Raw genomic sequence first — 24,191 nt, forward strand, 5'->3', positions numbered from 1 at the left:
GTAAATTCATATGTATGAGCTACAAAAAGCTAAAATAAGAGATTAGACTCATGTACTCAATGTAATTTCATACTTCACTCTTGTGACATGTCGCTTGTTCCAAATTCACCTTACCACTATTGGCCAAAATTCTCTTGTATTGTGTACCCGTTTTTTTTCATTAGTTATCCATTGGATTTTTTTCATAATAGCATACAATAAAATGTGATTATAAATAACAACAAAAATTATTAGATTTTGTATTACCTACATTCCAATGAGTTTAATGAGGTTTTGTGACATTCTTTTTTCGTCAATGAACGAACTATTAAGTCGTGTTTATCAAAATAATCATGTTTGAAATGAAGATCGTATTTACCTAACATTGATTATCTGCCTTGTGATTTTTATAGCATTAGTACATTAAGTAATAGTCTATATTTACTGTGACATTTGAAGAGATCATGTTATTTTGAATGTTGCTTGTGCCTTTTTGAGCCTTACATTTGTAAGGTTAAGCTGAAATTATGTATGTAGTTTTGATTATTGAGTTAAACTTTGATTTATTTAGTATTTACTACTTACTAGCAAGTGCACAGAATATAAAATTATGCTCTGCTTATTAGAGGGTACACATGGCACAATTACATTGATTTTGCTACCAAATTAATTTTTAAAATTTCATAAGTAACAGTTCAAACCATCACTTTTTTATTTTAGTTTATATTAATACAAATAAAAAATCTTATTAATGTAAACTTTTTATCATTGGTGTAAGTTTTTTTTTTGTCTTGACCAAGGTATCCCCACAGCCGACAGCCGTGAGACTAATCCCTCGCCTCACGGTTAGCGCACTAAGCGGTAGGGGGCTGGCCAATGAGTTTTTTCTATTCGCAAGAGTTATGATTCGAAGCCACAACTACTTACTTAAAGGATGAAGTACTGGAGCACTACACCAACGCACTTGGTTTTCATTGGTGTAAGTTGAGTCTTGAGGTATCTACTAAAAATAATAACATTATTATAAAATAATTGTAATAACACTTTAAAAATCTTACAATTGTATATGTATATGTAATATTTACATATTAAAATTTAAAATTATAATAGTAAAGATAACAATTAAAAATGAGTAAAATATATAACTTATTTAATCAATTTTAATAAATTATAAAATGTTCTTCTGTGCGATTCATTAGTTATCAGATAGAAAGGTGATGTATAGTTAACAATTGACTATAGCTCATTATTATTGAGATTTAAGACTAATGCTACATTAAATGTTGTATGTTATGCTATTCATTTTCTTATCTAAACTTCATTACATACTACGGATGGTTTTATTTATAAGAACTAAATAAGAGGTTTACTTTGGTCATTTTTATAAGAATCAACTTGCAGTTTGTGGTGTAGCAATTATTTTCTTATAAGAGTATTATTTAATTGAATTTTCTCTTTCTTTCTACTCTCCTAAGCATTACTAATACATAGAAAATAAGAAAAGCGAGTTAAGGACAATTTCGAAAGTTCAATATTAACTGAGAACAAAAGTTATGCAATTAACTACTTTAACTATATTTCTTAACCTGTGTGAATTAGTTTTTTGGTTCTTATAAATAGGACCGGAGGTAGTAGTTTGGTTTGGTATTCGCTTAAACTTAGATATTCATTTTAATATCAGCCATGTGATATATTTTTTTTCGGTCTCCCATGTCAAACAGTCCTGATTTCACTGTTCACGGGACACTTTTTTTTGTCCTGATTTCGTTTGGGTTGGGCCTGTAGCCAATGCTAGCCCTAAGTTGATTGTAGGGGTTTCGTACACGTACATTTTCCAATTGTGAACTTCAAAATCCCATCCCACTGTTTTCTATCGTGATCGCCTCAAACGCTCATCCCAACAGCGAAAATGTCATAGTCCAACCCGTCCTCCCGTACCTATTCCATGCTATTCTCGCAGTTGTATCGTCCTTCCTGTATCTCCCTTTCATGGATTCTTGCTTAAAGACAGTACGAATTTCATGTAGCAGTCGTTCTCCTCTATCGCTTTTCCATGATTTCCTTCTTATTTTTACTGTTCATGGGCAATCTCTATGAGAAAAATTATGAAGTGTTCGAAAGTTGTCCGAAATAAAGTTCACTAATATTGAAGATGTTGCCCCTATTTATAAACGTACGCACGGTTAGTTGCTATAACTTTTGGTTAGACATAAACTCAAAAAAAAATTACAGATGAAGCCTCCCGTGCATCGCACGGGTAACATCCTAGTACCTTTCAAATCCAAAAAACGTTGTCCTCCAACTCCAACATTGTTACACCCTTCAAAGCTCACCCCACTTGCAAACACAGTCAAATTAATTTTCTAGAAATTGTTGTATCAGCAGCCCCTGCATAGCCACTCGAGACAATTAATTTCCGGATCGGGGAGACTATATTAGAGCATCTTCAATGCAAGGTTCTTAGTTCTTATTTTTGAGTTAAGAACTAAGAACTAAGAACTTTACCATTGGAGGTGCTGACATGGAGATCTTAGTTCTTAAAAATAAGAACTTAGTTCTTATATAAGAAGTTTTGTTTTTTGAGTTCTAAGCTTAAAATATTAATTATTTCTCTCTCATCCAAATTACTTTATTAGTTTTGTTTTTTACTTTATGAAAATAAAAAATATAAATAATGTGGTTGGTGGGACCAAATGAATAGTGGTAATAACTAAGAATTAAGAATTCATGGTTGGAGCAAAATTGCTTAAGAGTTGCTTAAGCACATGTGGCAATACGGGCCCACATGAATAGTACTAAAAACTAGTAAGAAATAAGAACTAGCATTGAAGATGCTCTTAGTAATACAAAGACAATTAATTATTTCAACTTAGTACTAATTCAAACTTCAAAGCTCACCCCACGTTCTGCTTGCTCTTTCAACCAGACTCTCAACCACGTTCAATTTCTTTGATAATACTAATACCACATTCCTAGTACTAATACAAACATCCACACATGCACCCCACTCCCCACTGCACTAAATTATCATCCAAAATTTATACAACATCTTCATAATGCTGGCTGTTTATACTAAATTATCATTTTGGGGTTGCTCTCATTCTTTGGAGATGGATTCACAGTGCTGGCTGTTTTAAGAATAGGAATTGTTGGGGTAATACTTTGGTTGTGTAATCTTTTGGTGCTGTAATTTTGGCACAAATTTTATTTCTTTCCCTTTTCTCCCTTTGTATATATGGATTAGCACCCCTTGTGCTTAATCAATATATTCTTAAGCTCATTATAGAGTTCTCTCTTCTTCTTAGTCTCCCCTCATACTGTATGGTATCAAAGTCTCGTCGTGGATACATATTATGGATCTTCTAGGCCTTAAAAGTGAGACACCGGTGGAATTCCCAATCGTAGAGCTATCAACTGATGAATACGTGGATGAGACTTGTTTGAGCTTTGCCTTTAATAGAAATTGATTGAGATATATTATCCATGACAAAGAAATCAAAATCTTGATATTTTTTTGTTGATCGCTTTTTTGAGCTCAATAATGAATAATATTTATAAATCAACAGCATCACTTATATTTACCTTTTATTCTCATATTATAAGTACTTAACATTTCGACCAAAAAAAAGTAGTACTTAACATATTCCTTTCAAAGTAGCATTTTGTTGGGCTGTGAGATGTTAAAGCCTCGGAAGATCTCCACATTGGCTTAAAAGAATACAACATAAATAAATTGAACATCACATCTTTGTGCTTTGTTGAATTGAAGTCATGTTTTGATATATGATATGTTTGTATGCCAAAATGTTAAGAGTTGAAGGATACGTCTGAGCCACATATCAGGTAATATGAAAAATTATTCAAGATTCCAGAACATACATATATTAAGTACCATAATGTAAATTTATTCATGTATAATTTAGCTTCCATGATAACATGTTTAATCATTGAACTGTGAGTCAATGCATTGTTATTATATTCTACTGCTGGAACTCTATTATTTATTTTTCCATCCAATGGAAGCCCACTGCAATTTATTATAACTCATTCTGGATTTTGGATCCTTATAACATCAATGAATGATTTCCCTTCAAGCTCGCGTGAAAAATATCCTTTGATGTAATCTTGTACACTAATTTTATCAAACATTGCAGGTCTTTCAGGAGTAACAAGGCTCGGTGCTGGACCCATAACCCCGTTCAATCTAGGACTGTGGAATGTGGCAATGGAAATCCTCTTCTGTTCGGAGTTAACCGTTGCTCGATGTTCAATGCTTCGGTAAACACCATTAGTCATTATCTGCAAAACCATTTACGAAACATGCAAAAAATCCTTAAAGATATTTTTTTAATGTTAGATGTAAATAAGAGATTTATCACTATGTTTGTTACCTCTAACATGTCTCCAATGTTGATGATAAAAGCTTCAGGGAGAGGCTTAATTGGAATCCACATTCCATCTTTTCTTATTTGAAGGCCTTCAATTTCATTCACTTGGAGAAGGATGGTGAGGGCACCAACATCAGAATGAGGTTTGAGTCCAATGACCTGTTCTGGTTGGGGACATGGAGGGTAGTAATTCATCCTCATTGCTTGACTTCCCTCTTCAAAATCCTCCAGCAACTCATTTGGTTGGATCTTTAGAGCTTTAGCCATAAGCTCAATGATAGTGACACATAGTTTTTTCAATTCTAAAGAATACCTCTCCAAATTGTCTCTACAAGTAAAAATTTGCTTTAGTTACATATAAAATCATTGCAAACACATAGATATAGAGGGTAGGGAGGGAGAGAACCTGAATGGTTGGGGAATAGTAGGAAATAAGTGAGGATTTCTTATGTATGATGGAAGGGTGAGTATGTAGAACAAATCTGCCCATTCTAGTTTGTGTTCCTCTGATACAACAAACATTTGACCAAATCCCTCCATATCTCCTGGTTTCTGCCAAAATAGTTTCTTCTCTTCGATTGGAAGATTGAAGAAGTCTTCCACATCTGACTTCAAAGCTTCTACCAGTGAAGGATTAACTCCATGATTGATCAGCTGAAATTAATTTGCATAATAAAAAGGTTAATAAGTAAACAAAATTAAATTCCCTCATTTAAAAAAATACTTATATGTACTAATTTACTATTTTTTTTGTGCGAATCATGTATGCACCAACTGATTGCTAGAGACTAATTACTTTCGACGGGCATAGAGACCATTAAAGAGAGTTTGAACTTCCTAACAATTCATTTTCCATGCATACCGTTAAAATAATTCGAACCTTTGTTGTTATGCCTAAAGGACCCAATTATCTAGCAACAACTTCAGATTTTGTTGGTACATATCTACATGAGGATCCTAGAGCTCATTTACTTCATCATGTGCATAACTTGTCCTCGGGTTCAAAACAGGGGTGGTGGGCAGTGTGGGTTGCCACAGCTTGGTCCATTTGGCTCCAAAGGAATGATATTGTATTCAACTCAGGAACAGCTTGTGGAGAAAAGACATTAGACTTGATCAAATTCAGATCATGGAAATGGTTAAAAGGTAAAAAGAAGGACTTTAATTCCAATTTCTATGATTGGTCTTGCAACCCTGCTATTTGCTTGGAAGAGAGCAGCTCCTGGTATCAGTAGCAGCTGCATTTTGGAGTTTTTTTTGGCTCGACGTGAGCTAACTAGGACCGATTATTGGCCTTGCACTTGTGCTGTAGTTTTTTAATGCCTTAAATTAGCCACTGTAATTGCTTTGGCTTGGCTCTTTTTTTGTTTTGTGTATTGTGGGTTGTAACACCCCCAAAGTGTTACCATTCTTTAATTCATTTTGGCATTCAAAAAAAAAAATATCTACTATTAGCATTAGTTTCAAAAATCTCTAACACTATGTTTGGTTGGAGGGAGAGGAAAGGAAAAAGAAAAAAAACACGGAAATCGAAGAATGAATTTGGACTAAGGTTAAAAACAAATTCAATATTCCTCGATTTCTGTGTTTTCTTTCTGTTTTCCTTTTCCTCCCCCAACCAAACAAAGCATAAAGGTTTTGATTCACCTGTGTGTAATCATAATTTTCTCCATAAGAGAATCATGTAACCAATGAGATATGAGGATTGCATTAATTTTTATGAGGACTATTTTGGTCATACTTATAAGCAATGTTAGACCTTAACACACTCATTCACGCCAAAAGTTAGACATTTGGAACGTTAAATTTGTAAAGTTTGACATTTGCGGGTGACACACATACGGGTAATCTCCAATAAATGAATCTAATATATGCTCTGATACCTTATTAGAATTTAGGAGACTCAATTCTACCCTAAAAGTTAGTTTAAAGATGATGATTGTACTACTATTTATATTCACTATCTTGTTGATATCTCTTTAATATGAGCCTTAACAATTACATAAATTTAATATTACTTCTCAACTAATTTGATGAAACTGGACTCCGTTTTTTAGCCACGAGAAATTCTTTATTTGTGATGCAAAAGACAATTAATAAAGAAAATAAAACTCCAAATTAAACATTAAACCTGGAAGAAACCCCATTCTTTGCCCGCACAGTCCAGCTTTTCTAGCTCAGTTGCATCTTCAGACAACAATTTCTGCAGATTAATAACAGGAACTTGTGGTAAAGAATGTGTGTTAGATAAACGAGGTTGTTCTTGAATTGGACGAAGATATCGTTCAGGAACTTTGGTCATTGGTTGCTTTGCTAGCTCCTGGACAGAAGGTACCACGAGAGAAGTTCCAAGGTTTTTCCCTATTTCTGAATCCATAACTGCAAAATAAGTCAAATTAGATTGGTATTTCTTTCTCTCTGATAGATATATCCCCAGCTTGCTTGGTTTTATTTGATGGGTGATGGTGAAATATATAAGCTCCAATTCAGCTTCAAACTTGTGAGGTCATGTCAACTTTAAACATTCAAAATTACTGTTTCAATTAATTCATCAGTAATGAACAGATAATGCTAATATATACATGATAAATTAAGTTGTGAATTATGATAAACCAAGTCTGTTTCAAAAAAAAATGATAAACCAAGTCAAAAACTCAAATAATTTTGTCAATATTGCATCAATGCGAAAATTCTTTATTTTGTAGCAGACTATATGGTTTGTGATGTCTTGGTTGTCTTTATCATGATTGCATAAGATGTTGAAAATATATACCTATAATTCAAGGAATATTGAAAACCCATGTGAACTTGAGGGTGCAGAGTTGCATTCCTTGAATTAATTAATGTAAATGAAAAAAAATATTGTTTTTAAATTAAAAATAAAATTGACTGGTCCAACTAAGTTTTCAACAGTCAACACTGATTTTAGATCCTTTTTATTGGTTTTAAACCAGTTCAGCCGACTCAAGAGGGGTAGCTCAGTTGACAACCTAAGATAAGTGTGTGAGAAGATCTCTCGGGTTCGATTCCCACACAATACACCTCTGGGGAGGGATGAAGAGTCTTAACTGTGACTAAATCCTGAATCTGACGGGCATCCAAAGGGTGACCAATACAGGATCTTTAACTAAAAAACTGATTCAGCCTGTTCTTTATCGATTTAGGTATCCACCAGTTTTTCCAAACAATCAAATTGGTCACCATATCGGTTCACGGTCAGATCGGTCAAACTGATCGCTTCGATTTTCTAACCATTGTTTTTGACTAAGTCAAATTTTAAAAAATGTGAAGTCAAACCTCATAAAAAAATCTATAATATAGAAAAAAACTGGACTCACAAGCTTTATATTTGAGAAATGGTTAAATAGCATATTATAATATATAATATAACTGACTCATTTCAACCCCTGGCAGCTGTGTGTTTAAGTAACACAAAAAGGGCCAATTTACAAAACTAGGGCTCACTTGAAAATCCATAATTCTAACATAATATTTTTTTTTATCTATATTACATATAATAGCTTAACTTTTTTAGTTTATCATAAAATATATGCACTAAAAATTTAAAAACTTTTAAAACATGCATAATTCTTTATTGGCAATATTCTTTATTCGTTAATACAGTAAACACATAATATTATTGCAACTCATTAATTTATAATGATATTTATAGGTATATTTTATTATTATTGTTATTATATAACTAGAAGATCTCAAATATATATATATATATATATAAATAAAGCACACTTGAGTTTTAGCATTAAATACATAAGTAAAACTCAAGTATTGCATTGTATTAAAGGCACCCAAAAACAAAACAAAAAAAGTGGCTGCATAGTACAAGACCAGAGGGAAGTTTTTGATGGATGAGGAGATGGTCACGAGGCTAGACAGGGGGTGCTGTTTGGATGTTCAAACCCCTGCGCTTTTCCTCTTTCCTGAGCTAACCCAGCACCACCTTGAAGATTCAGCGGATGTAATCCGGGAGGTGCCCAAGCTGCAACGCTTTGTGTCTATAGAGGCTGGCCAGGTTGGTGTGAGTGGAGTGGGAGAGGACTTTGGGGCGGAGGAGTTCGTGGAGATCGCCGCCATATCTGGTTCCGGGTCTCCATGTAGGGAGGGGGTTGGGCTTTCCAGTGCTCAGCTTCCTCCTGCCATTGAGGGAGTAACTGTGCTTTTGCGGAGACCCAGAGGCAGGCCAAAGAAGTCCGAGGCTAAGGGAAGCAGGAAGGTTCCGCCGGTGACTATGGCCGATGCAACGACCAATGGTGAGGATGTGTCAACCGGAAAAGAGCTGATGGTTCTCTCTAAGGAGCTCTCTAATCCCTATAGCGTAATGACGCGTGCAAGAAGTGCTATCTTGATGGGGAAGCGGCTCGGGATGACGTCCGACTGCCCAGACTTCATAGCTGAAGGTGAGATCACGACACAAATTTTGGCTAGAAGGGTTTGATAGCCCTTGTTGAGGGAGTCCCGCTGGTTTTTCTTGGTTGGGTTTTTGTTTTTCTAGATTGCTTTGTGTCTATAGGGTGGGTTCCTTGTCTTTTGTGGGCTTTGCTGGGCTTTTTTGACCGTCTGGCGCCTTTTTTGGTGGGCTTTGCCTAGGCTTTTTGGGCTGTTTTTTTTTGCTGGTTTGTCTTTTGATCCCGTTTTACGGAGGGTGTATATTGTGTATATCTCCTCATTATTATATGAATTCTATTTTACTTTCGAAAAAAAACAAAACAAAAAAACTCAGAAATAAATATATTAAACTATAATAAAATTAAAATTGATAAAATTATATTGTCAAGAACTATTCAACTACTTGCATTAAATAACAACATTCATAAACTTAAAATTTACTAGAATTTTGCATTTCACAAATATTAAAAATTCAATTCAATAAGAAAATAATATTTATTAACAAATTATTTACATAAAATAGTTTTAAAATTAAAAAAAATTCTATGTATATATAAAAGAGACTTGAGTTTTACATTAAATACATTAAACCATAAAACTCTCATACCTTTGTACTAAAATACATTAATAAATAATAAATTTTCTTTGTAATAATATATTATAAAATAATAAAAAACTGAAAAAAAATTGTGTTGTCAAAAAAATTCAATTACTTATATTAAATAACAACATTCATCCACTTAAAATTGACTTTTCAAAAAAATCACTGAAATTATTTTAAATTTTAATTTTTTCATTTGAAAAATATAAAAAATTAAACTATTTAATAATAAATAATATGGATAAAATATTAAAAAAGTAAAAAACGTTGCTATAAGGTGTATCTTTTTGGTACATCGGAAAAAATAAATAAAAGAAAAAGAAAGCTACAACGCTAAAAGGTATATAATTAACTATAACATATATGTGCATTATGGAATGAATATTTAAATATATTTTTTGATCTATGATATTTTTGTAAAAATTACTCGATGAAGCATAATATAGAAAAATAATAAACGCCAAGTTGAATAAATGTTTGTTGTGAGAGTCCAGACCTATCCACTTAATGTGATCGTAGAGCCTCAAGAGATTAGTACCACGGCTATCGGCTGTGAGAAAACATTCGCAAATAAATTATAAAAAATAAATTCACAAAATAATATTTTAGGCTTTTTTTTTTCAAAAGTCTAATTAAGTTATCACTCATTATAATTCAAAAATTTGAAATTAATTTTTTTATTTTAGGTCTTAACATTTCACAGCAAATGACTTTTTGGATAAAAAGTATAAAAAATGATATTAAAATGTTTTTTCATGAGATTAAACACTTAGTACTTAACGTTTTTTTACGTAATTTAAATATTTCAAATTAAATAGATAATTTTTCATATTATTAAATAAATAAATAAAATTAATTGTTTAATTTATTTCTATACTAATAGTTAAATTTGATTAATATTAATTATTTGTACAAAAAGAACTATAATAATTTTTATATAATGTTAAAAAATATTATAAGTAAACCCGTGCGTCACGGGTATAATATCTAGTAAAAAGTATTTTTGCCAATGTAAAAATCTTAACTCTTAAGGGATTGTTATATTATCTTCTCTTTGCTTCAGTCATTTTTTAAGGGTTATCTAAATTAAGCATGTGTTTTTTTAGATAAGACAAGTTTATAAAAGAAAGTACTAGGGGTACTTCAATCTCAAAAGAATGTACAAGGAAAGGATAAGTTAATAAATAAAATATAAAAAATTTAACTCACTTATCTTTAAATGATTGGATAATGAGTTATTTAACTCAAACTTTCTCGGGGATGATTTATACAAGAATAATTATACATACACACCTCTTTTTAAGGTGTAAGAGGTGGAATGAGGAGAGAGATAGGAAGAAAGAAAAAAGTAAGAAAGAGAAAGTATGAGATGTGATAGATGATAAGAAGAGAGAGATAAAAACAAAAAGAGGTGGAAATGAAGTGTTTTAAAAATGAGGTGTGTATATATCATTACTCTTTATACAACCCTTTTTAAGAATTAAAATGTACCTTTTAAGAATTAAAATATAACATTCAAACATGGAAGATAGTGACATATGCATATGACCCATTCCGTCACATCAGATATGTTTACTCAAATTTATAGTCATATTATAATTTATAGTCAAACACGTTACACAAATCATTATTATTTATTTTGTATTTTGTTCCATTCTATTTTGTTAAGTTGGATTATAAAATTAAATGTTATCTTCCGATGTATAAAAAAAAATAAAATTAAATGTTACTCCATTAGAGGCACTAGTTGTATTTAAAATTAAATTAGTAAACTTGAATATGGAGAAAGTCTAAACTTAGCTGATGTCACCAAAAGTTGAACTTAGGCCTACATCTCTAAATAAATTAATAAATAATGATAAAATTAGTTCTTTACTGTTGATTTGATTTGTAATGAGAGTTGGAATGGTACCCACCTTAGAATTGGTACCTCTCTTAGAATTGGTACCCTCTTTAAAGTGGGAAATGTTCAAAATATCTCCGTTTAAATAATTATCGTCCTTTAGTACCTCGAGAACACCTCAAACTTTAAATCTCAGGATATATTATAATTTTCCAGATGATTTTCCTGAGCTTTGGTACCTAGGATGGCAACGGAACCCGTGAGCTTGCCCGAACTCGATTTTACGGGTAAAATCCGATATAGTGGGTTTGGGTTTGGTATGGGTGAAACTCGCACCCGAACCCGAACAATATATATGAAATTATAAAACTACTCTTACATATAATGTTAACAACATAATTGGTTAACAATTTGATCATATTTGAACATTAAGATATCATATTTTTTTTTGGCAAAAAACGTATAAAAGGTTTTTTCACAACAAAATAATACAAGTTGCATTTTATTTTGCTAAAAAAATTCATACATCAAGTTAGGTTTGGTGTGAATTTGAGACTACAACGGATTTGAGTTTGGGTTTAATATGAGAGTTTGAGTTTGGGATAGGCAAAATCGGAGCCCGACCCGACCCGACTCGTTGTCATCCCTATTGGTAGCTCAGAGAACACCCCGAGCTTTAAATCTCGAGATATTTTATAACGTCCCTGATGCCTATCCCGAGATTTGGTGGCCCAGAAACATCCGGAGGGTCTAATTCCCGGATTACTTTCGAGGGCTATGCCTCGATAATTTATAAACGTGGATTTCCCGAGGTTTGTCAAGCTCGGAATGTGAAAAATGTGCTCCCGAGGTCGCCAAACCTCGGAGACCATACCCGAAGATATTGGATCAATTCCCAAGCCTTATACCTCGGTAAGAATAACGTAAATTTTCTGAGCTTTTCCGAACTTGCAATTCCGAGACCTAAAGCTCGAGAACAAGTTGCAATTCCAAGATCTAAAGCTCAGGAAACAATTTCCAATCCCAAGACCTAAAGCTCGGGAAAACCCTCAATCATAAATGTCTAGCACAAATAGGAAGACTCGGGAAAAGGGGGGGTCTAAAAACAAGGGGCAATCTTGAGTTTTATAGAAAATTCATGGGTATCAATTCTAAGAGGGGGTACCATTTCCAACTTCCTTTGGTAATAGGTAGTAACATGAATACCGTCTCCTAAGATATTCATATATTAGTTAAAAAAAAAGAACCGGTGCTGTGATACTACGAACCAATTACCATCGATTCATATTCAAGCAATAGATTTTAACACGGCAAGAAAAATGCAAGATGACATTATAACAAATTCAAGACTAATGCAATATCAAAGATTAAGATAAATGAGAGAGGTAAATTCTGAAAGAGATTATAACCAAGAGTAAGTAAATATTAAACATTCATAAGAGACAAGTAAATCATATAATAAATTAATGAGATAATTACGGTAATGAGATAATTTAGAATTATCTCATCACTGTCCAGCTGCTGTCATTTATGCAGTGAGATAATTATGGGATTGTTATAGCTGTACAATTGCTGTCAAATCTGGTAAGAGGTTCTTGTATTATTGTACATCTAATTTAGGAATGTATTAGGCTGTAATTTGCATAATCATAGGGATTTGATAGGAGTCTATTAGGAGTAACAGTTGACTCATCTTCTGTATATATTTGGTACGAATATCAATGAAAGGCAGAGTTGTGTTCTCTCAAAATTCTTTATGGCATCAGAGCAAGAAAATTCAGGGCCTGAAAAAGAAGATCCAAAGGCGGCAGGAAGTGTCAAACAACCTGTCGACCAAGGGAAGAGAATTCCCTCACCATATGATCTCAACGCCAGTGATAATCCTGGAAACATAATCACCCAGGTGAAGCTTCGTGGAGAAAACTATGACGAATGGGCACTTCGATGAGAACTTCGTTGCGTGCTCGAAGAAAATGGGGATTTGTAGATGGAACAATAGAGCAACCAAAGGAAGGATCAATAGATCTGGAGGACTGGTGGACAGTTCAGTCCATGTTGGTATCGTGGATCCTGAACACCGTAGAACCAAGCTTGCGTTCTACAATGACTTATAGCGAACATGCTAAGGATCTCTGGGAAGACATCAAGGAACGATTCTCAGTCATCAATGGTCCAAGAATACAGCAGCTGAAATCTGATTTGGCAAGTTGTAAGCAAGAAGGAATGTCAATGGTAGCCTATTATGGAAAACTGAAGATGCTGTGGGACGAGTTAGCCAACTATGACCAGATTCTGATTTGTACATGCAAAGGATGCAAGTGCAATATCAAATCTAAGTTGGAGAAACGCAGGGAGGATGAAAAGGTGCATCAGTTTCTCATGGGTTTGGATGATGCAGCTTATGGAACTGTGCGTTCCAATCTCTTGGCGACAGATCCATTGCCTTCTCTGAATAGGGTATATTCAGTTCTGATACAAGAAGAAAGGGTGAGAACAATCACTCGGGCCAAGGAAGAAAGAGGAGAGGTCGTGGGACTGGCTGTTCAATCTAGCAACAGAGGAAAAGGACGTGGAGAGACAAAGGACAAGAATGTGACTTGCAAAGTTTGCAACAGAACAGGTCATGAAGCTGCAAACTGTTTCCAGTTGATTGGATATCCTGAATGGTGGGGAGACAGACCAAAAAATGGAGGAAAAGGTGATGCGCGAGCCAAGACAGATCAACGGATGGGACTAGGACGCGGTAGAGGAGGAGCAGTTCGTGCTAATGCTGCAGTAACTAGTGCAGCAGGGAGTGCAAGTGCATCCTTCACAGAGGCAGATAAAGTTGGGATTACTGGATTGACCACTGAACAATGGCAGACATTGGTAGAATTGTTGAATTCTCAAAAGGCAAACACCGGTGAGAAGATGACAGGTAAGCATTATATCAACCCATGGATAATTGACACTGGAGCATCTAACCATATGACAGGGGATTTGAAGAGCATGTGTGAGTTACATGACATTCAAGATTGCCCCGTAGGACTTCCCGACGGAAAGCACACTGTTGCAACCAGAGAAGGAACCGTGGTGCTGGATGGGGGTTTAAAACTCTCAAATGTTCTCTATGCTCCCAAGCTGAATTGCAATTTGATATCAGTATCGCAATTAGTGGACGACACAGATTGTAACTTGTTGATTACTAAAAAATTGTGTGTTATGCAGGACCGCATTTCGAGGATGCTGATTGGTGCGGGTGAACGAAGGAATGGGCTTTATTACTTTCGTGGAATTCAAGGAGTGAAGGCCTTCAAGACTAATGGGGTGAACCACGCAGAACTATGGCATAGACGTTTGGGACATCCATCTTGGAAAATCATGCAACTAGTTCCTAGTGTCAGTAAAATTAAGAATTGTGAGCTGTCAAATAAGGCTTGTGATGTATGTCTTAGAGCCAAACAAACTAGACAGAAGTTTCCATTGAGTGATCACAGAGCCACAGGAGCTTTTGAATTAATCCATTGTGATTTGTGGGGACCATATAGAACACCTTCTTCATGTGGTGCCTTTTATTTCTTAACAATAGTGGATGATTTCTCACGCGTTGTTTGGATTTATTTACTTGTTGATAAAAGGGAAGTTCCACAAACACTACTAAATTTTTTTGCTTTGGTAGAGAGGCAATATAACACACATGTCAAGACATTTAGAAGTGACAATGGAACAGAATTCATTTGCATGAAGAAATATTTTCTCGATCATGGAATTATTTTTCAAACATCCTGCACGGGCACACCCCAACAAAATGGGAGGGTTGAAAGAAAACATCGCCATATTTTGAATGTGGCACGAGCACTGCGTTTTCAAAGTAATCTTCCTATTGATTTTTGGGGTGAGTGTGTATTGACTGCAGGTTATGTGATCAACCGGACACCATCTGTTATGTTAGAAGGAAAAACTCCGTATGAAGTGTTGCACAAACAAGCACCTCAATTGGAACACTTGAGGGTGTTTGGATCATTGTGCTATGCTCATAACCAAGGAAGGAAAGGAGATAAATTTGCTAGCAGGAGTAGAAAGTGTTTGTTTGTTGGATACCCATATGGTAAGAAGGGTTGGAAATTGTTTGATTTGGAAACCAAGGAATTTTTTGTTTCACGAGATGTTGAGTTTTGTGAGTCAGAATATCCTTTTGAAAATGATGGTCCTACACAAGAGCAACCATCGCACAATGAGGCACTGGTTGAGGATCTTGAGGACTGTGTAGATGTTTTGGACAACACCTTAGACATTGAACCAAATGTGGAAGTCAGGGGGGGTGAAATTGATGCAAACACAACAGATCCAAGTGATGGATGCAATGGAACCTCTCACGCGACAGTAGATGTTGTGCCCAATCAGTCTTGTTCGTTGGGGCGAGGACATAGAATAAAAATGCCTTCCACACGGCTGCGTGACTATGTAACTAACACCATCCAGAAGTTGAGCCCATTCTCAAGTTCATCCTCTCCAACACATCCCTCAGGTGCGCCTTATTCTATAACACACTATGTACATTGTAACAGATTCAATTTTGCACATCGTGCCTTTCTTGCAGCAATCACGCAAGATCAAGAGCCCAATACCTATGCTGAAGCTGTAAAAGATAGTCGATGGAGAGAAGCCATGCGTAGTGAAATCCAAGCTCTCGAAACCAATGGGACTTGGACAGTGACATCCTTACCCATAGGAAAGAAAGCACTTGGTTGCAAGTGGGTCTATAAGATAAAGCACAAATCAGATGGAACAGTGGAGAGATTTAAAGCTCGGCTAGTGATTCTTGGAAATCATTAGGTCGAAGGAATAGACTACACAGATACCTTCGCTCCTGTTGCAAAAATGGTGACAGTTCGGACAGTATTAGCTGTTGCAGCAGCAAAAAATTGGGAGCTTCACCAAATGGATGTACACAATGCATTTCTACATGGGGAGCTTCAGGAAGAGGTGTTCATGAGAATGCCACCGGGTTTTGCTGTCCAGCAATCTGATAAGGTGTGCAAACTGAGAAAATCCTTATATGGATTGAAACAAGCTCCGCGGTGTTGGTTCTCTAAACTGTCCACTGCCCTCAAGAGCTACGGATTCACACAATCCCTCTACGACTACTCCTTGTTCGTGTTGCAAAAATCTGAACTGCAGCTTGTGGTTCTAGTATATGTGGATGACCTTATTATCTCTGGGAACAATCATGAAGCCATCACTCAATTTAAGAGCTATTTGAACACCTGCTTTCATATGAAGGATTTGGGAATTCTCAAGTACTTTCTCGGCGTTGAGGTAGCTCGTTCCTCAATTGGTATATTTTTGTGCCAACGAAAATATGCATTGGATATAATTGCTGAAACTGGACTCCTTGGAGCAAAACCAGCAAGCACACCTTTGGAACAGAATCATCGCTTGGGTCTTGCTACTGGTGGTTTCATTACCAACCCCGACCAGTATCGACGATTGGTAGGAAGACTTATCTATCTGTGTTTTACACGGCCAGAACTGTCATATTGTGTGCACATTCTCTCTCAGTTTATGCAGAAGCCACGAGAAGAGCATTGGGAGGCAGCATTGCGAGTAGTTCGCTTCCTGAAAGGGAGTCCCGGGCAGGGAATCCTTTTGCAAAAAGATAGTGATTTAAAGTTGTATGGTTGGTGCGACTCAGATTGGGCTGGCTGCCCCTTAACGCGAAGGTCTCTCACTGGATGGTTTGTGCTTTTGGGGCAGTCACCAATTTCTTGGAAGACTAAGAAGCAACATACTGTGTCTCGCTCATCAGCTGAAGCTGAGTACCGTTCCATGGCAACCGCTACTTGCGAGCTGAAGTGGCTTCTGGGCATTTTGTCTTGTCTTGGTGTTGATCATCCTCAACCCATACAGATCTATTGTGATAGCCAAGCGGCTCTTCATATTGCCAAGAACCCAGTTTTTCATGAACGCACGAAGCACATTGAAGTTGATTGTCACTTCGTGCGAGATGAGATTGCTAAAGGGGTCATCCAACCAACTCATGTCTCCACTCATACACAATTGGCTGACATATTTACAAAGGCACTTGGAAGATCACAATTTACCTCTTTTATGGCCAAGTTGGGCATTCATAATCTGCATGCGCCAACTTGAGGGGGGGTAATGAGATAATTACGGTAATGAGATAATTTAGAATTATCTCATCACTGTCCAGCTGCTGTCATTTATGCAGTGAGATAATTATGGGATTGTTATAGCTGTACAATTGCTGTCAAATCTGGTCAGAGGTTCTTGTATTATTGTACATCTAATTTAGGAATGTATTAGGCTGTAATTTGCATAATCATAGGGATTTGATAGGAGTCTATTAGGAGTAACAGTTGACTCATCTTCTGTATATATTTGGTACGAATATCAATGAAAGGCAGAGTTGTGTTCTCTCAAAATTCTTTATAAATAACTAAATAGAAGTTCCCGGTCCTTGATTTTCAGGTTCGTGACTAGCGGAGGAGGAAGAAGATACCTCTTCTGCCGGTGCACCAAGATCCGCACCCTGGAATCATAAAATCAAAATCAAAATGAGTTATCTCATGGACAGTATTCACAAAGTTATAACAGAAACTCTCGTATTACATCGTCAGAAATCCCATCCAACATTTAACTGAATAATTCAGGCTTGATCGTGCCATGGTTTTGCCAATGAAGGGACTTCCACAACAATAAATATGAATAAGATGACTCTCATAACATGAAATTGATTCAGAATAACTACTCATTTTGAAACCGCCATCCATTTCTCACACAATCAACAAGGACTAGGCAATTTCCTTTCCTGTCACATTTCCAATACTTCCCCTTCACTTATTATAAACATTACCACTACATTAAAAAAAGGATATTTTGTCTAAACTCTAAACACAAGCAGGAAAATACCCACAAGACTCATAAACCTTCCAAGATTCAATGCCTAAAGGATAAAGGGAAAGCGCACCAATATAAAGGCACGGCGCTGTCTCATGCACTTCTCATTAAATATACTTTTAAATGAACACTTTCAATATAAAGTATATAATCATAATCCTTAAATATACTTCTTTATTCTGTATCACCAGCACATAGTTTAATCAACTGAAATGGCATCCAGACAAACAAAGCACACAACAATTAAACACTTTCATTACCATCGACAATAGTTGCATCTCCAGAACAGAACTGTTTTACTAAGCTAAGCATCAAATAGCTCGATTGTCTTTCACTAAGCATTCTAATAAATTTCAGCATTATTGACCAACTAACTAATTAAAGCATTATTAGATAATCATAACTGAAAGATATTTGTTCGACTACTAGTTGATTTTAAATATCCATAATTACAATCCTCACCTGGTTAAATATAGGGGGAATTTGACCTTGAAAGTAATTCATGAGAAAAGCCACTTGTTCCTCTAAAACTCGAATTCTTGCATTGGTCGCTTGCAATTCTAATTTTAGATCATTTAATTCAGTTGGTGTGACGCCATCAGATAATGTCGAGCTCCTAGAACTTTGAGTGGGTCCCGAGTCATTTTTACCACAAATTTCCTGCGTTGTTAAGGTAACAAAGTAACAAAGTAAATGGAACGATTATTAAAGAACTTTCACAAAGATGTCTTCTTACAGTTAGCAAAGAGATCCATTGGTCTTTTGGAATGCTGTCTGGGCCCCAGTGGATGTTTTCTTCCAAATCAAGAGATGGATCATAGTATTCATGATACAACCAACTACGATTTTCCTCCCATTTTTCTCCCATATTTGATAGTATCCACTTTTTATGCTCCTCATCATTGACTTGGAATTTTACCTTCAAAAGACAAATTTAGTTATGAAAGGTTAGTAAACAACACTAATAAGAAATTACATCTATTCAATTATAGTTCATACCGCTATAATGTCATTCCAAACACGATCCTTGTATGTTGATGGAACAGCAGACCAGTTGTCATAATTAACTGGGAACTTATTAGCATTACTAGCTAGATCGTATATATAATTCAGGAAAAGGCCAAAAGCCTCTCCAACTGGTTGACCCTCCTCATTCCATTCTATGACCACCTTTTTACCTGTAGGAAGCTTTTTCAAATCTCTTAATCGTAAACGTGTTTCTCTAATTACTTCATCTTTGTCTGCATGCAGAGGAAAACAAAGTATCACTAACCAAAAACATAATTTAATGAAAACTATCAATTACAATGTAAATTGCATACCAATCAAATCAGCTGTCCAATATTGTTTGTACTTCGGTTGATTTTTATTTTTAACTTTTGTAGGTTGGACTTCAATGCTAATGGATGGGCTAGTATGAACTGCAGGCTCACTATGTGATGGCCCATGGCATGCTCTTTTATTCATGGCTGAAGCACTACCCTGAACTTGTGTTCGTGTAGAGCGAGCTCTACGAGTAAACCTCTTTGTTTTAGGCATTCCTATAAAACCAAGATGTTAGCAATTTTTATTCTTTAATCAAAATTTTATCATATGCATGAGTATGATGAATATGAACAATGCACACAAACAACACATCATCACTTCGCAAACAAATTAATGAACACATTTTTTTTTGAAAGAACGAACACATTATTATATAAATAACAATCTGCAAAAAGTAATAGGAAATAAAATAAGATTGAAAATTTTACCATGCTTGTCTCATATAATCAATCAAATTGTCATTGTCAACATCAAAAATTTCATTCACAGTAGAAGTTGAAGGATCATCAATTCACCATCTATAGCATCTCATGCAATTTTATATATTCATTCGATAGGCATCATCGGACGCCACCGCGATATCTTCATCGTCACCCATGTCATATAAGTCAATTGGCTTCAAATGAATAGGTATACACTATACACTATACACTATACACCAACCCTTTTCTTTCTCATCATCAACATAATAAACCATTTGTGCTTCAAAACCTTTAATGTATGGCTCATCATCTTCACGGTGTCGAGTATGTATTAGTTTTGTAAAGTTCATTGAGGTAAAACCCTAATTATCTGCTTCCATGTCTCTAGGATTAGGGGTATTATTCAAGTATGGATCGAAGTTGAAGAAATGCAAAGAGCACAGAGTCAAATGCATACAAATAATCCTGAATATCTGATATATCAACTGAACCCTAACTCTAAAATCGCAAAATTGATAAATAATACAGCAAAACAAAGCAATGGAGAAGTGAGAAGGGAGAAGAAGTACCTGCGGTAATGTAGAAGACGAACGGTGGTTCACGACGGTCTCTCCGTCGGTGAACGGCGGAGATAGAACGGAAGTTCTCGGCGAAATGAGGGACAACGAGCGGTTAGGTTTCCGCGATGAGTGAGTGAAGGAGAGAGTTTGGGCCGGGTTTTTTAATCTTTGCGCTGTGAATTAGCGGCGGCTGAATAAACCGCCGTCGGAAACACCGTGAGTCCTACCCGCCACTAGGATTTAACGTTAAAGTGAGAAATTGATTATTCAGAGGATTTTGGGCATTTCTGCTAACAAAAAATAAAGTACTTGTGTTGCTTTAATTCATGATGCTGTGAATTTCAGCTAGTTTAGGTTGCTCAAAATTGGTTGATTGAATTTTGATTATGAGAAGCTTTATTAACAAGAGGAAAATGATTTTTAAATCTCGCACAATGTAGACATTCAATCCACATATGTGGATTATGGCGGTCTAAAATTAAATTCCGTAACATATTTTTAATATTTACATTTCAGATTTTAATTTTTTGGATGTATTTTTCAAAAATACATTCCAAAAATTAGTTTATAGTTGTGGCAATTCAAATTATTGAATGTTTAAAATCCGCCATAAAACTCAAATGTCGATTGAATGTTCATCTTCTCAAGGTCCAACTCATGCTACCCTAAACTTAAGAGTGTTCTTCAAAAGTATAGTGAAATAATCGAGTAACCATTGTTTGACATCACTTTATTGTTACACACAAACTATTGTTCACTTATTTAAGGTGTGCCAAGATAAACAACTAAGTTAAGCATTCATGTTAATGAGCACTTTTCATGTAAGCCTTGTTTATAAGTTTATTTAATAAGCTGATTGGAATAAGTTTAATTTGAAAAGTTTATGAAAATAAGTTCCAAGGTCATAAAGTATATGAAAAAGCTTAACCAAACACGATTGTAAGTATTTGTATAATCTGAGAGCTTATTCATAACTCAAAACTCTTCTAATGTGCCCAATAATTGAGTGATAAGTACACAGTAGATAGCTAAAACTCCTTAAGGAATATTAAGGGGAAGATTTATATATTGAAAACACATAAGAGTTTTATCAATTTAGTCTGCAAGAGCTAATACTTATACTATTGCAAAGAAGTTGTATGCTGATTGTGCTGGAGATGGATTACAAGGAATTGAATTTTAGTGAATGACTGAATGCATATCCAATATATTCATTGGAATCCTTTCAGTACATCACACTATCCCTTTGACCTTCTTGTTGGTTCTGCATCAAAGATTTGCAAAAAAATCTATTAGAGATGAGTAACAATGATATGGTAAAGGAGCAAAAAACTATATACTACCTGCAGTTGAGTACAGATTTCTATGACTTCAGCTAGAGGTGCCCAATCGCCAAAGTTCCTCTCTATAAACTGGTAAGCAATGCCAGTCTTTCCACTCCCTATTATGAAGAGTCCACCCTTTATTTCACCTTCTCCTTTGAAATTATATTCAATGTCCATGGATTTTGCACGTTTGTAGTTCGAAATTGCTCGAGGATTCAGAAAAAATCCTGATAGGAAACTCTCCTTCTGTAGTTTTCCCCATCCAAGAGCCTTATAGAAGTCCCGAGCCGGATCGAGAAGCACAACACCACCCCAGTATCGAGGCCAGAAATCTCTTACCTGCATTACCATAATCCTATCAAGTATCAAGTCATCATGCCATATTGTCATGAAAGGGTGAATGAAACAACATGTAGCTGAAGATGCTAATACCTCTGACTCTCTGTCCTCATGAAGAACTGCAAATAGCTGAACCCCAAGTGAATCAAATATGGGTTTTCTGGAATATAGCCGGTGTGCTTCAGCTCTGCACATGATGCACCTGTGTTCAAGTTCAAGGGACATGAATGGCAGCAAATCTCACACTTTTTACGTGTAAGTGATGAAGAGAAAACAGTTACACTTAAAATATTGAGTTTTTTCATGACTTCATAAGTTATATACTTATATTTTGTTCTATCTCTGATGTGTGTGTTGTTTGTTTGATGTTGTTTTCTTAGAATTCGGGTTAGACTTAATTCTAAGAATATTTGGAGCGTGAAATTAAGAAATTTACAAGAACACAGCCCAATTATTTTGATCTAGGATATGCTCTAATACAATCTTAGAATTTGAGTTAGGTCTAACTTTACCCTAAAAGCTAGCTTAGAGGTGAAAGTTCCTCTATCATTCACAAACACATATTTGGCAATGTGAGACTTCTCAACATGTTTCTTTGTGATAATGGCCTTATGGACATAACATTATAAAGGCATTCATGCAAATTTATTGTGCAAATTTATCATAAGATTGAGAATTAAGCAATGTATTGTTTGAAATACTTGACAAATTGGCAATTCTCAAGTGTAATATAACAATTTACCCTGGTCTTCGGAGACACAAGAAAACAGCTGGTTTATCTAGCCATAGTTCTGAAGCCTTCAGTGGGGGTGCCTTGATTTTCACCAGTGGTTCCATGCCAATCTTATACTCCGGAGTTAGTTTCTGAACTGAGATATTTTCAACAGCACTATATGCAGCAACTTGGTCAATCACAGGTGGTGGTTTCACACAGCCACATGCCCTAGGCTCAGCTGGCTCAGAAGCTACAATCCCTTTAAAGACATGTCCATCTTTAATCCTCAAATCAACCATTGATTGCTCAAGTGATGATGTTCTATCAGAACCTGCATTACTTCTTACATGTGACCTCACCGAGCTACCAGAGCTATTCAATCCATGACTGTTGCGGATGCTATCATCTCTATACATCATGCTGGTTCTTCTTCTAGCAGGAATTGGAGGTAATTTAAAAGAATCATTACGTCTTGTTTTGTTTATAAAACGCGCAATGTGGCCTCTTTTCATTTCAAACTCATCAGCAAGATCTGTAGTGCTTAATTTAAGAATCTCTTGCAGACTTTTCCCACTGTTCTCCATGTTATCTGCATATTGCATCAACCTATGATCATGCAGGTAGGACCGGATTCCAAGTGCATCCTATGGCATCAGAAGGAAAAGAGTTCAAAAAGCATTTAGTTTTAAGCAATTTCTATGCACTAAAAGTTAGGATTTGGACTTGTACTTTATACAAAGGGATTTTATCTGGTTTAGTGATAGGAGTTGCAGAGAGCAACCCACAGCGCTACGATAAGGTTGCTGCTATGTGACTTAGTGGTCACACGTTCAACCTATGTAATCAGTCTCTTGCAAAAAAAAATGTAAGGTTGCATACATTAGATCCACAAAGTGGGTCCGGTCCCTCTCTGGACCTCACGCATAGCGGGAGCTTTAAAGCATCACACAGGTTTTCCTGTGATGATAGAAATTGCATTCTGAAGGGGATTATGATTAAAAGATAAGATGAATTTGATACCCACCTTTTGCTTTTGTGTCATGTGTAGTGAATCCATGTCCTCTGAACTCATAACCTTCAGGGTTGGCACATCATCCCAACCTTCTTCCAACAACTTCTGGAGCAGATCCTTCAAAGTTCCATTTCCTATGAATTCTTCCACTGAAAAAGAAGCCATTCTTTTCTGACTAGGATTGTTTGCACTGGATGGGTGGTAATCTTGACATATGAGTTTAAATGTGCACTCAAATTTGTTGCTTAGGAAGAAGTATCATGCACCAAGTATATATAAGTCCTTCATAGGTGATATAATTCAATGTGTCATTGGTTACTGATGAGACAATCTCTTTCAACCTTTTTACCAATCCGTGTACCCTGCCGTACTAT

At 35.6% G+C, this 24,191-nt stretch overlaps 3 protein-coding genes across 3 annotated transcripts; all 3 read right to left on the bottom strand.

The window, feature by feature from the left end:
• Positions 1 to 3,861: 3,861 nt before the first annotated feature.
• LOC130739676 (oxoglutarate-dependent flavonoid 7-O-demethylase 1-like) lies at positions 3,862 to 6,835 on the bottom strand. The gene is made up of 4 exons (XM_057592047.1): positions 6,499 to 6,835; positions 4,774 to 5,021; positions 4,371 to 4,695; positions 3,862 to 4,278 (listed from the first exon to the last, which is right to left on the bottom strand). The coding sequence occupies exons 1-4, from the start codon at positions 6,742 to 6,744 to the stop codon at positions 4,024 to 4,026; spliced, it is 1,074 nt and encodes a 357-aa protein (XP_057448030.1). The 5' UTR covers positions 6,745 to 6,835; the 3' UTR covers positions 3,862 to 4,023.
• A 10,594-nt stretch (positions 6,836 to 17,429) lies between these two features.
• On the bottom strand, positions 17,430 to 20,781 carry LOC130739687 (uncharacterized). Its single transcript, XM_057592062.1, has 6 exons — positions 20,436 to 20,781; positions 19,441 to 19,659; positions 19,118 to 19,359; positions 18,855 to 19,037; positions 18,581 to 18,778; positions 17,430 to 17,750 (listed from the first exon to the last, which is right to left on the bottom strand). Exons 2-6 carry the CDS (start codon positions 19,655 to 19,657, stop codon positions 17,658 to 17,660), a joined length of 933 nt encoding a protein of 310 aa, XP_057448045.1. The 5' UTR covers positions 19,658 to 19,659; positions 20,436 to 20,781; the 3' UTR covers positions 17,430 to 17,657.
• Positions 20,782 to 21,390: 609 nt separating this feature from the next.
• LOC130735692 (uncharacterized) lies at positions 21,391 to 24,156 on the bottom strand. Its single transcript, XM_057587600.1, has 5 exons — positions 23,830 to 24,156; positions 22,833 to 23,449; positions 22,184 to 22,292; positions 21,770 to 22,090; positions 21,391 to 21,690 (listed from the first exon to the last, which is right to left on the bottom strand). Exons 1-5 carry the CDS (start codon positions 23,980 to 23,982, stop codon positions 21,652 to 21,654), a joined length of 1,239 nt encoding a protein of 412 aa, XP_057443583.1. The 5' UTR covers positions 23,983 to 24,156; the 3' UTR covers positions 21,391 to 21,651.
• Between the last annotated feature and the right edge of the window lie 35 nt (positions 24,157 to 24,191).

Source organism: Lotus japonicus, chromosome 2 (assembly GCF_012489685.1).
Source record: "Lotus japonicus ecotype B-129 chromosome 2, LjGifu_v1.2".
NCBI lineage: Eukaryota > Viridiplantae > Streptophyta > Magnoliopsida > Fabales > Fabaceae > Lotus > Lotus japonicus.